This window comes from Bombina bombina, chromosome 1, assembly GCF_027579735.1.
Source record: "Bombina bombina isolate aBomBom1 chromosome 1, aBomBom1.pri, whole genome shotgun sequence".
NCBI lineage: Eukaryota > Metazoa > Chordata > Amphibia > Anura > Bombinatoridae > Bombina > Bombina bombina.
This window is the reverse complement of record NC_069499.1, coordinates 1,358,258,682-1,358,271,936: the sequence shown is the minus strand read 5'-3', so window position 1 is coordinate 1,358,271,936 and position 13,255 is coordinate 1,358,258,682. Positions and strand designations below refer to the sequence as shown.

Here is a 13,255-nt window from a genome sequence, read left to right as displayed (position 1 = left end):
AGGTGCTGGGGAAACTGGTGGTAGAAATATCAAAATATGGATGAGACATTGGAAAGCAGGAGCGAGGAAGGGGAGAAGGGGTTTAAGAAATATGGAGATCGAGTGAATGAGGGGAACAGGAGGGGGAAACAGTAGGAGAGAGCGAAGCAACAGGGCGAAAGGGAGACGAGACACGCATGGGAGTTATGAGAGAGGACAGCCATGCTGTAAAATTACAAATTAGACTGCGTTGGGGAGTAGCAAAAAGAAAGCGAATGGGGCGCAAGAGAGGGAAAGTGTGACTGATCTAGAGGGCAGCAATGGTGAAGGAAGGAGATGCAAAGGCTTAGTCTTGGCTAAAAAAAGAAGCAAGAAGGGAAAGAAAATGAAACTGGTAAACTGTGTGTGGGTTTTGCAGGTAAATAATAAGGAAAGCGTATTTCACTCTGAGCATAACAGTTGCTTCTCATTAATATTTACTTGTGTGCAAATCTTTGCAATCGGCCGTATACTTCAGCGCAGCGTGACGAGGAGCAGAATGAAGTAAGTAACTGAATCTGACACCGTGTAAGAAAGGGTTAAGATGTAACTTTGCAAAGCCTGAAAGCTCTGCCACGCGCTGATTGGCTGGAGCTGAACCCCTGTGGGCGGGGCCTGGGTACCTTGGGTGTGAGGGAGCAGCTCCCCTCCAGAGCTAAGCAGTAGAGACATGAAGGCAGAGGGGCTGCTGTGGTTGAGCATTGTACTGGGGCTGGCAAGGAGGGGCAGCAGTGCCAGGCATGCGGTGTACTGGAATAGTACTAACCCCAGGTAAGAAGATGGTATCACTTGGGAACTGCATTACACCCGGATCTACTATATCACCCCTTCTAATATTACACCTGTATTTCTGTCCTGCATCACTCTTTCAAATGATCGTAACTTTAACGTTACACATACCCCAGGGCACTGCCATCGTGCTCTCTATACAGCGCTTAAACTTTCTATTCCCGTGACCACACCACACCCTGTGAAATTACATTCCCTTCAAGATCCTGCATATGATTGTCACTTCACGTATTTCTGCAGCCTTATGGTAACCGGTACCTATTCCAAGGAAACCTGTCTCTTTCATATGTGCCTGTCTCTCTACCCCCTCCGATCTGCTGCTTTTGTGAGTGCTTTGATGGGTGATTTCTTTAATTAGAACCAGAAAAAGAATATGATCTTGATGGTTCAGGATGGGGAGGGGCAGTCTGGGATTGGGGTGCTTGCTGGCTTTGGAGGACCCTCCCTTTATACCTTTTTATGTTTCTTCTGGTAGACTGAGTAGGGGGAATACTTTGTCTTAAAACTTACTGGTATTGCTGCTCCTCTCCCCCTTCTCTGCTCATACCTTGGAGCTGGCAGCAGGGAAGTGTTCTTTGTCTTGTACCCAGCTGCACTTTACATTAAAGAGGGCCCTTACAATAGAGGTCTCCTACTCCCCCACCCCTCTTATTTGCATGAACATCTTGACTGTGGCATACTTTGTACATAGCTAAAGGGTCATCAACCTAAGTAACAAAATAAATTAATGTTGCTTTTGCAAGTATACATATGTGTGTGTATGTATAATATATATTTATTTAAAATAAGCAGAATGATATATGCATACATTTTAATGAATACATAGTTAAAAGACTAGAAAACAATGTAATCTAATTTTAATGATCCTATTTTAACTGTACAAGGATTATGAAGAACTTAACCAGAAGAGCTTACACTCTGCTGTCACCCCCTTTTGCTCCCTCCTGTAAGCAGGAAAATCTTGTTATTTTGGGCAGGAGAAACACTGTTTTTTCTTTCAGCCAAAATGCCAATTATTTCCCCAGCCTATGTGACTTTGTGCTGTTTGTGTTGGCCAAGCTTACGTCCGCTGGCAGCAAGCACACAGCAGGCCCAGGCTCATTCAGTTGTGTATTAATCAGAATTCTTTATCTTTCTGCTCTCATTCCGTAACCAAACATGTAAAATAATGAAATAATTGTGCTTGGCCAGACACAGAATTCTATGTTCTTATGTGACGTCAATTTACAAATTTCATTTTTTTTTCTTCCTATAATTAAAAACACTCTCAGGTCCCAGTAACAACTTTGCAGAAATTTAAAATAATCCATGTCTTTTTTTTTTTTTCTTTTAATTTTACTTAGAGACGTAAAAGCCAACACTTGATTTATGATTTCCCATAGATATATGGAGATTAGCCCTTTTGCCATTTCTGTAAAAATGTAGATTGATTTAAATCCTAGTTGTTTGCTGTTTTTGTATGGTCCGGTTTTTCCAGAAATTTACGGTTTTAAGAAATAGAATTATCGCTATGGCAAACTACCAGCTGGAGAATGGAAAATGCCGCTTGTCACAATATTAGGTTTTCCCATGAGATGGTTTTTTTAATGATATCCTTTATTTGACTGTAAACGTACTGGAGTATTGATGGTAAACAGGCTAAATGTTGCCATTTTGGGTCTTTTCAGACTGCCTTTTAGTTTAATAGTTGTGTTCTCTTTTGCTCAGACGGCATTCTGTGTATGAAAGGCACTAATCTGTGTACACACACTGCCTATCCCAGTAATTACCCCTGGGAATCCCTCTATTTGAAAGCTCCTGGCCTGATTTTGTGGGACTGTTTGTAGGGTTGTGTAAGAGGGTGTATTGTATACTTGGAGGCACTCATCCCTGCAACCTTTCATTTATTCTTTGTCTTACTCCTATAATCCTTACTGCTGAGCCTAAAGCATTGAAAAAAGTTACAGGACCATTCTTTTATTTATTGTGAGTACTTTGTGTATTTTTTATGTTTAATAAAAAACTATTCTGCAAAACATTATTGGCCAACTTGTTAAAGTGCATATTGTAAACTATAAAGGTTAAAGGGACATGAAACCCTAAATGTCTCTTTCATGATTCGGACACAGCATGCAATTTTTAAACAACCTTCCTATTTATTTCTATTGTCAGATTCACTTTGTTCTCTTGGTATGCTTTGTTGAAAAGGATAGGATCAGGAGCAGCAATGCATTACTGGGTACTAGCTGCTGATTGGTTTCTGCACATCTATGCCTATTCTCATTGGTTCACTGGATATGTTTAGCTAGCTCTAAGTAGTGCACTGCTGCTGCTCCAACAAAAGATATCAAGAGAAAAAAGCAATTTTAATAATAGAAATAAAATGTTAGGAGGTTTTAAAATTGTATGTTCTATCTGAATCATGAAAGAAAATTTTGTTTCGTATCTCTTTAATTGCTTTTATGTGAGCACCCCAGTGGAAGGCAGTTCCATGCATCCACCACTCCTAAAATTCAGGACTGTCATTAGTGGGGGAAGTGGTTCCTCAGATAAATTAAAACTGAGTTGATCTTTTTATAAACACACACCAGGAAGCCTTTTGTCTGCAAACTGCACTGACAGTGGCTGCTGGATTTAGAGATTTATGTAGCATAGATTAGACCCAGCAATGGGGGAAGGGCTAAATGGTCCCTTGCTGTTTTTGTTGAGTTTGGCTATTAGGGGAGCTGCCAGATTATCCCATGAGGATACTAACAAGATGCTTTCAAACAGCACCTGTGTATTTAAAGAAGAAACCTTGGAAATTTCTGTGTTTGTGAAAATGGCTGCAATGTACATTATATTTTTAACTTTTATAAACCATGCATGAATGTGACTGTTTGACCTTCTGATGCCTCCTAAACACTTGTGGCCCTTTTACTTCTATTTTGTTTTTATCCTTCTCCTGTTACCATGTTCTCAGCCTATGTCACCCATGGTAAGCACTCCTCATGCTGCAAAATAAGGTGGAAGGGCTCTCCGGGGCGGTGTGAGTGTTCCTGGTTCCAGGCAAGTCCCTGCTGTCTAATCTGACTCTGGCTTTCATAGGACATCAAAGTGGTAATTACAGCTCGGCACCAGGGGAGGGGTATGTTATCCAGGGATAAACTTCAGGCTATGGGAACGGCATGGACAGAGGAGACAGTCTGCTAGTATAATCAAGTCTTTGATTCTATTCATCCTGCTTAGAATGTACCTTGATTCCAAAAGCATGCATGTAGTTCCCTGTCATACAGATTACCTTCTCCACTGGTATTCTGTGTCATGTATCCACTGTGTGCTGGTTATACTGCACTTTGAGTTCCCTTTCAGCCTTAACCAGTACTTGTGACAATAGCAGCTTTGTTCTCAAAATCATCTTATATTTTACTACATAGTCACTCCTCACCTGCAGGGCACATGGCTTAGAAATCTGTCTGAAAAAAACCCAAGTGTGGTCTGTACTTGTCATCCGTGTAGAGAGGTGGCGTGTGTGGCCTGATTATTTTTTTTTTTGAGTTTTGTTTGACACTCAGTCATGGTTTACATGTTATTGTAAGGAAGTTCAGACATTAGGTCCTTGCATTATAACGTTATGCCTCTTGTCATTGGCTCAATCCGTGTGTTCAGCTAGCTCCCAGAAGTGCATTAGTGCCTCCATGTCTCTAAGTTAACTGATTTAACTGAAATCGGAACTTTTTAGGACCCAATGTATAATGGCAATTTCATATTTAGGTCTCTGTGTGCTAAATACAGTGCTTTACAGCTTATGTGCACAATAGATTTTTGTATATTACATCAGAGTGTATATGTGTGTGTATATATATATATATATATATATATATATATATATATATATATATATATATATATATATATATATATATATATTTATTATACACACACATTGGTTCATACAGCGATATTTGTTTCCACTGCTACCTTTTACCTACTATATTTTATTGGTAATTATATATATACTCTATCTTGAATATTATAAATATTATTACATCATTATATTAGTCAGACACACTGAGCGCCCTTCACATTCTACTACATCTTGTATAACCATAATTTTTAGTTTTTATTGAGGTTGGGGGGTTTTTGGGGACCCAACAACCCCAATAGGTAGTTTGTGGCAGCACAGTGTTTAGTATAGTTCTATTAGATCTAAATCGTTGAGGCAAGTACCTTTTTTTTGCACCTTTTTCACAATTTCTTTATATATATATATATATATATATATATATATATATATATATATATATATATATATATATATATATATATATATATATATTTATATTTATTTTTTTTTTTTTCACAAGATGAGTGTGCTAAGAATAGTAGCTGAAAAAAAGTTCACGTGTAATCTATATGTGTGTAACTTTGCAGTGTCAATTGGTACATTAACCTGGAGGGCAGTAGCTGTCAGCCTCACACTATAGTATATAACTTATTTCCTTGTGCTTAAAGTGGTTCATTGTGTGCTCTCTTTTTATAGCACAAAAAACAATTACTTTTTTTTTTTTTATCTGTTTATGCACAAGGATTTTTTTTTATATCTTGAGGCTATTTTGGTTATCGGCCACCTTTTCAGCAGATATTTGCTACATAAATGTTTTACCACCATATGTGATTGTCACAAGGGTTAACAAACTGATAATGCTAGACCAGGTTTAGCCATTCCAATGGGCCGACTTATGGCCCAAATGGGGCTGTATACCCCTGTTTCCGCGTGAGGCTTGCCGGAAACAGGAGTTAAGAAGCAGCGGTCTTGAGACCGCCGCTCCTTAACTCGTACGCCTCCTCTGAGGCGGCAGTCATTAATCCACCCAATCTCATACGATCGAGTTGATTGACACCCCCTGCTAGTGGTTGCTTGTCCGTGAATCTGCAGGGGTTGGCATTGTACATGCAGTTCACCAGAACTGCTTGTGCGATGATAAATGCTGACAGCGTATGCTAACGGCATTTATCGATGTCTGGCGGACATGATTCAAACCACAAGTCTCAGGAAGCACAGTGCAGCCCCCCTATGTTGTTTGTTTTATCGTCACTCCTCATTCTCGCCCCATATGCAACACAGAGTTCTCTTTAACTGGGTCTGGCCGCGTGGATTTCATGTATGTTTATAGGTCTTAGCTTATGTGTAGGTTTGTGACAAACATTTTGCTAAAGTGTTTCTCATTTGAAGTTTTATATAGAAGTATAAAGTTTTGTTTCAGTCTAATCCAGTGAAATGGGGCTTTTTAAATGTCTTCAGCTTCCCACAACTTTATGGAAGTACTTAGAAAATAAAATAAAAATACTATTTTTTTTTTTTTATTATTTTTTTTTTGTAGTAGAAAATAATATAGAGCTGACACTTAATTTTCTTGCTGGCTCTTAAATGTCACTAAACTGATGCATTCAATTACATATTATATTTTTTTATTAAATATGAAACACACTAACATTAACACAAGAAGAATGTTTGTCTTTCTTTGTTAAAGGAACGTTAAATACAGTAGAATCTAGAAGTGTGTGTATAAAAAGGCAGTGCACAATTTGTCATAGAAGCAAATTAGAACGTCTCTTAAAGCTACATGCTCTATTTGAGCTTATTTTTTACTTTAGTATGCCTTTAATTTATTTTGCGCTCAGGAACGTCCCTTAGTTTAAAATAACTACATTGTAAAATGCCAACTTTAGATGTAACCATAAAATCTGACTCTTTATGTGGCAAAATTCAGTATTGCCCCTTGGTTTAAAAGCGTTAGACACCTCTGGACTACATAAAAATATTTTTTTTTATAATTTTACTATTTCTTTACTGTTTCTGTGTTTAAATAGAACTAGGCTCTAAAATTCTGTAATATGAATTTCCTTGTGGTCATTTGCTAATTTAACTTATAAATTTCCCTTAGGTGGAAAAAAAATGTTATACAAGTTTACTGACATTTTTTATGTTTGTATTTATTTATATTGCTGTTTATGTATAGTTTACATTGGTTTCAAATGCTAATATTTCTGTTACCAGATGTTGAGACAAAAATAAATATTAACGTTTCTGTTTAGTTAAAACAGTGAAATTTTATTTTTGTTTTAAAGGGACACTGTACCCAAAAAAAATCTTTCGTGATTCAGATTGAGCATGCAATTTTAAGCAACTTTCTAATTTACTCCTATTATAAATTTTTATTCGTTATCTTGCTATCATTATTTGAAAAAGAAGTCATCTAAGCTTTTTTTTGGTTTCAGTACTCTGGACAGCAAGTTTTTATTGGTGGATTAATTTATCCACCAATCAGCAAGGACAACCCAGGTTGTTCACCAAAAATGGGCCGGCATCTAAACTTACATTCTTGCATTTCAAATAAAGATACCAAGAGAATGAAGACAATTTGATAATAGGAGTAAATTAGAAAGTTGCTTAAAATTTCATGCTCAATCTGAATCACAAAAGAAAATTTTTGGTTACAGTGTCCCTTTAAGTATTCCCCTCAGTCTGTGAGTTTAACCCCTGCTATTGGCAGATATTGGCGTGTGTGCTTTCTGTGGGTGTCACAGAAGTGTGCCAGTATACAAGTTTAGCTGTGTTCACATGTGGGTAAAGTGGAATCTGTCAAAGAATAAAGTGTTCTAAAGAGGTTTTTTTTGTTAGTTGTTGATTCTCATTTTTATGTCCCAAATGTTGTTCTTTTTGAAGGTACATTAAGTACAAATTTGTATTATTTATATTAAAAAGACCACTATTTAACATAACTTTTTTTTTTCTTGTCCCGCAAAAAAATAAAATGCAATTTAAAGCCCCGAAAATTACACAACAGGGTCATAAGTCTGCAAATTCAACGAGAACACTTTTACTAAACATTGCCCCATGTGATATTTTCTCATAGTATAATACAATGGTTATGACTATTTACTGCTTTGTTTTATAAAAATGTTTATATTAAATGAATATATATATATAGTTCTATGTTAAATGTTTGCATTTATTGTTTATTATTGTTGTTGTTGTTGTTGTTGTTGTTGTTGTTTTTGAATTTTATTGTACCCTTTTGTATCATTGCAATGTTTTGTGGTCCCAGGACATACTTAAAAACAAGAGAAATCTCAATGTATCATTCCTAGTAAAATATTTTATAAATATATAACAGTGCTAGTAGTACCTCAAAAGTATTTTGGAATAAGAAAATAACTATTGACCATGCCAAAATAGTTCAAAAGAAAAGTTTTGAGTGAGGAAAGAAGTGTTCCATTCTGGCTTTACTGGCAGAGGGATACAGTGAGCATCAGGTTGCTTCCATCCTTAAAATTTTGAAGACTGCGGTTCATAAGAACAAGGTCAAGCAGCAGACATTGGGAACAACAAAGCTACAGACTGGCAAAGGGCGAAATCGTCTCTCCACTGCCCGGGATGACCGCCAACTCATTGGAATGTCACTCAACAACCATAGGATTACATCGATTGACTTAAAAAAAAAAAGAATTACAAATGGCAGCTTAGGTAAAGTGCATGGCAAGGATGGATCGAAACAGGCCCTTAGGAGATGGGCTGAAGTTGTGCAAAGCTAGAAAAAACCCTTCATCAATGATAAGCAAAGAAGAACCAGGCTGAGTTTTGCAAAAGACCATACGGATTGAACCGTAGAGTACTGGAATAAGGTCATCTTCTCTAATGAGTCCAATTTTCAGCTTTGCCCAACATCTGGTTGTCTAATGGTTAGACAGAGGCCTACAAGCCAGTGTCTCGCACTCACTGTGAAATTCGTTGTAGGCTCTGTGGTAATCAGGGTGTGCTTCAGCAAGACTGTAATTGTTCAGATTTATCTTTGTGAAGGACGCATGAATCAAGCCACGTACAAGGTTATGCTGAAAGAAAACTTTCTACCCTTCTGCTCTGACAATATTCCCCAACTCTATATAAGGATTGTTTTTTTTCCAGCAGGACAATGCTCCATGCCACACAGCCAGATCAATCAAGGTGTGAGTGGAGGGCAACCAGATAAAGACCCTGTCATGGCCAGCCCAATCTCCAGACCTGAACCCCATTGAAAACCTCTGGAATGTGATCATGAGGAAGAAGGATGGTTACAAGCTATCAAACCAAGCCAAGCTGCTTGATGATTTTTTTTTTTTTTTTTTTTTTTTTTTTTTTTTTGTGTGTGCCAGGAGTACCATAAAGTCACCCAACAGCAATGTGAAGGACTGGTGGAGAGCATGTCAAGAGGCTTGAAAGCTGTGATTGAAAATCAGGGTTATTCCACCAAATATTTGATTTCTGAACTCTTGCTACGTTAGAACAATAGTTTTCTATTGTTTGACAATTAATATGAGCTTGTTTTCTTTACATTATTCAAGGTTGGAAAATGCTGCATCTTTTTTTTGTTATTTTGACCAGTTGTCAAATGCTCTAAATGACAATATTTGTATTTGGAATTTGTGAAAAATGCTATCAGTAGTTTTATAGAATAAATAAAAAATGTCTATTTTACTCAAACCTACAAATAGTAAAAACAGAGAAACTGATCCATTTTGAAGTGGTATATTTATTATTATTATAATATTTTTTTAAACTACACATTCTTAAACATTTTATGACAAAGTCACACATTGTTGGGGTGGTCTATATCTAATTTGGTTTTACTGCATAACTAAGTACATATGGGGCGAGATTACATATACGGCACAGACTTTAGCGCAACTGCTGAAACCTGCATCGCCTGTTATTTCACCTCCCACATCGGGATATCACATATATGGCGATGGCAGTTCATAAAGTGCCGTAAGTCGAATAAACTATCGATGTCCTGAAATGTGAGTACTTGTTTTTGGAGTTGCCAGTGACTTACGGCACTTTAGAAACTGCCGGCGCCTAAGGGAAAAAATAAATAAAATCTCCAGTAAAAGTCTAATCCGCCTCCCAAAACCCGACACGTAAAAACTCCTATATCCGCAATCCCCCCCACATCGCAACTAATAATGTATTAACCCCTAAACCCAATCCGCAAAAACCCCACAACGCAAGTACCCTGATTAACCTATTAACCGCTAATCCTCCAAACCCCCACAAAGTAAATAACTAATTTAACCTATCACCCACTAAATTTACCCCAAATTACATAAAATAATAAAATACTAAATTATAATTAAAATAAACTCCTAACAGTACTTAGAAAAATAAACCTAAGATTAAATTAAAAAAATAGTCTAAAATTACAGAAAATAATAAACAAAAGAAAATAAAAAAGCCCCCGCAAAATAAAAACACCCCCTAATCAAATACTAAACTACCAATAGCCCTTAAAAGGGCTTTTTGTAGGGCATTGCCCTAAGTTAAACAGCTCTTTTGCATTTAAGTCCCCTTGAACAGTAAAACCCACCACCCACTAAACCCCCCCAAAATAAACTTAAACTACCCATTGCCCCTAAAGGCTAACGGGGCATTTGTATGGGCAGTCAGCTCTTTTACGATTGCCCATTTAAAATCATAATCTAACCCCCCCCCCAAAAAAAAATAAAAAAAATCCTAACTCTAACCCCCAAATAGGTACTCGCCGTTCCTGAAGTCCGGCGGAGGTCCTGTTTCAGGTGGTGAAGTCTTCTTCCAAGCGGGGACCACTTCCTTCATCCAAGCCGGAGCGGAGATGAGCAGGACTGGCGATCATGGAGCGTGGAGGATCCTCTTTGTACGATCGCCGCCATACACTTAATAGTGAATTCAAGGTACACGTTTAAATATGGCATTCCTTGCATTGCTATTAGCTGATTTGATTTTTCAAATTCAAATCAGCCAATAGGATGAGAGCTCAGTGTACGGCGGGATCGTATGAAGAGGATCCTCCACGGTCGCCTGTCCTGCTCCGCGCCGGCTTAGTCCTGGATGAAGATGTCGGCCGATTGGAAGAAGATTTCACCGCCTGGAATAGGACCTTCTCCGGCGGACTTCAAGAACGGTGAGTACCTATTTGGGGGTTAGACTTTTTTCTTTTTTTTTTTTTTTAATATAGGGATTTTGGGCAGTGTAAAAGAGCTGAATGGCATTTTAAGGGCAGTAAAAGAGCTGAATGCCCATACAAATGCCCCTTTAGGGGCAATGGGTAGTTTAGGATTTTTTTTTTTAGTGTTTTTGGGGGGGGGGGGTTGTTGGGTAGTGGGTTCTACTGTTAGAGTGGGGACTTAGTATTATTTTTTTTAAGGTAAAAGAGCTGTTTAATTTAGGACAATGCCCTACAAAAGGCCCTTTAAAGGGCTATTGCTAGTTTAGTATTAGATTAGGGAGTGTCTTTATTTGGGGGGGGGGTTATTTTCATAGGGATTATGTTTAATTTTTTTATTTTTGATAATTGATTTATTATTTTATGTAATGTTAAACTTTTTTTTTTTTTTAATCTTAAATTTAATTTATTTTTAAGTAATGTTAGCTTTTTTTTAATTTAGGTGGTGTTAGGTTAGGGGTCACCGTCTTAGTAATTTAATTAGTTATTTATGTTGTGGGGGTTTAGCGGATAATATACTTTATTAGGTTTATTGCGATGTAAGTTAATGGCGGATTATATACTTTATTAGTTATTGCGGTGGAGGTTGACCGGTAGATATTGCGCATGCGTTCGGTGTTTGTTAATATTTTCAGGCAGTTATGGGAGTTACGGTGCTCACATGTTCAGTGTAAGGCTTGCTGCGCCTGCCTATGTGTGGCGAGGTGAAAATAAAGTGAAATTTCTCTATTTTCGCCGTGTAAGTTCATGCGCTGAATATGTGATACCGATTTGCGACACGGTTCTATGTTAGCTTATGGGAGTAAAAATTGCGGGCGACGGGTGAAATATATCTATATAATTTAGATGCGGCACCATATGTGATACCAAAACTGTGTAAAAACAGGCGTCACTGGCTTTTGTGAACGACGCCACATATGTAATCTTGCCCATGGTTTTTAAATGGACTTTGGGACTACATTTTTGAATACTTAAATGGGACAAGTCTGATCCACACTTGTATGTTGCTTCGCGCACAAGGGGAGCCTGTTAAAAGTACAGCAGTTCTGGCTATTAGATTAGTGGGTTTCTCTATACTGGTTAACATGGGAGAATTAGAGCAAACCAGCAGATTAAGTGTATCTCAGGCATAGATTGATCAGAGTGACCATTTTTAAATTCATAGAGCATTTGTTATTGCCACACACCTTAAAGAATCCTGATTTTGAGAGCCAAAGCTACCATAAAATATTACTTACAGGACCATAATGTTTGGCAGTTTTACTTACCTATGTACATACAAAAAAACAACAATGTATATCTGTCCTTGAGAGATATATATATTTTTTTTGTACTGTGTATATGTTTGCCATAACTCAATTCACTTTTTACAATTCTTTTGTTTCACTTTGCAAGAAAGCGACCTGTTTTATGGGGCTCCTGCTTTGCTGCCCTTGTTTTTACTATCCACAGTGCTATACAGTAATTTTGTAAACTAAAATGGCTAGGCGCTGCATGAGGTGTTCTCTGTGTGTTTTAGGACTGGGTGTTGTGCCATGGTTAGATTTAGGATACATAAGGTCAGCTGTCTGTGTGTATCTTGGATTTGTTTTGTCCAGCTGAGCCAGGGAAAATTGTGCTGAGTCTGCATGTTGAGCTGTGATTTTTCTGTTCTTTGTTTTTTGCTCACCCACATTTGCTTTTCCACTCTGTGCTAAAATTTGACTTTTGAAACCGTTTTACAAGTATTGCAGTTTGTTTTTTAAATATCTCCTTGCTTTTATGTTTAAAATTGTGCTTTGTTCTACGCTCCCTAGAAAGCTCAAAAAATAGTTTCACCTGTTTATTAAAAATGTGGGACAAGCACACTATATAAACAAGCTCCTGCACATATCAACCTATCGCTGTGTATTATCATATAATTGTTTCTGGGTCCTGCATTCCATGGAATGCCTCCCTGGAGAGAGTGGAAACACTACAATTTTTAGTAAAAGGGACAGTCAACTGCTTTTTTTTTTTTTTTTTTTTTTTTTTATTGCACAACCAACACAGTTATATTCTATGGGGGTGACTTTTTCAATAGCGCTATTTTAGCAAGCCTACAGGAGTGAGGGAGGGTCTAGTAGCGTGGTCTTCCTGTTCGTGGTAAGACCTGCACTATTATACCTAGACAATCCCATAATGACCAGCAACATATGTCACTGTTGGTCATTAAGGGGTTAATATACTTTTTTACCTCTTTGGTTACCTTGTATCTTAAGCCTCTGCAGACAGCCCCCCTTATCTCAGGGCTATTTACAGACTTGCATTTTAGCCAATTAGTGCTGGTTCTTGCACAACTCCACAAGAGGGAGCACAATGTTATCTATATGGCACACACGAATTAGCAGTATCTTGCTGTAAAAAGCTAATAAAAATCCACTAAGATAAAAGGCGGTCTGTAGTGACTTACAAAGAGGCACAAATGTAAAGGTTTAAAAATGTGTAAA

General features: G+C 37.5%; 1 protein-coding gene across 1 annotated transcript in view; it reads left to right on the top strand.

The window, feature by feature from the left end:
- Positions 1–688: 688 nt before the first annotated feature.
- Positions 689–13,255, top strand: part of EFNA4 (ephrin A4) — a 54,310-nt gene continuing 41,743 nt past the window's right edge. The window contains exon 1 of the mRNA XM_053719662.1: positions 689–789. Coding sequence (XP_053575637.1) covers positions 689–789 — 101 coding nt within the window. The remainder of the gene's footprint in view (positions 790–13,255) is intronic.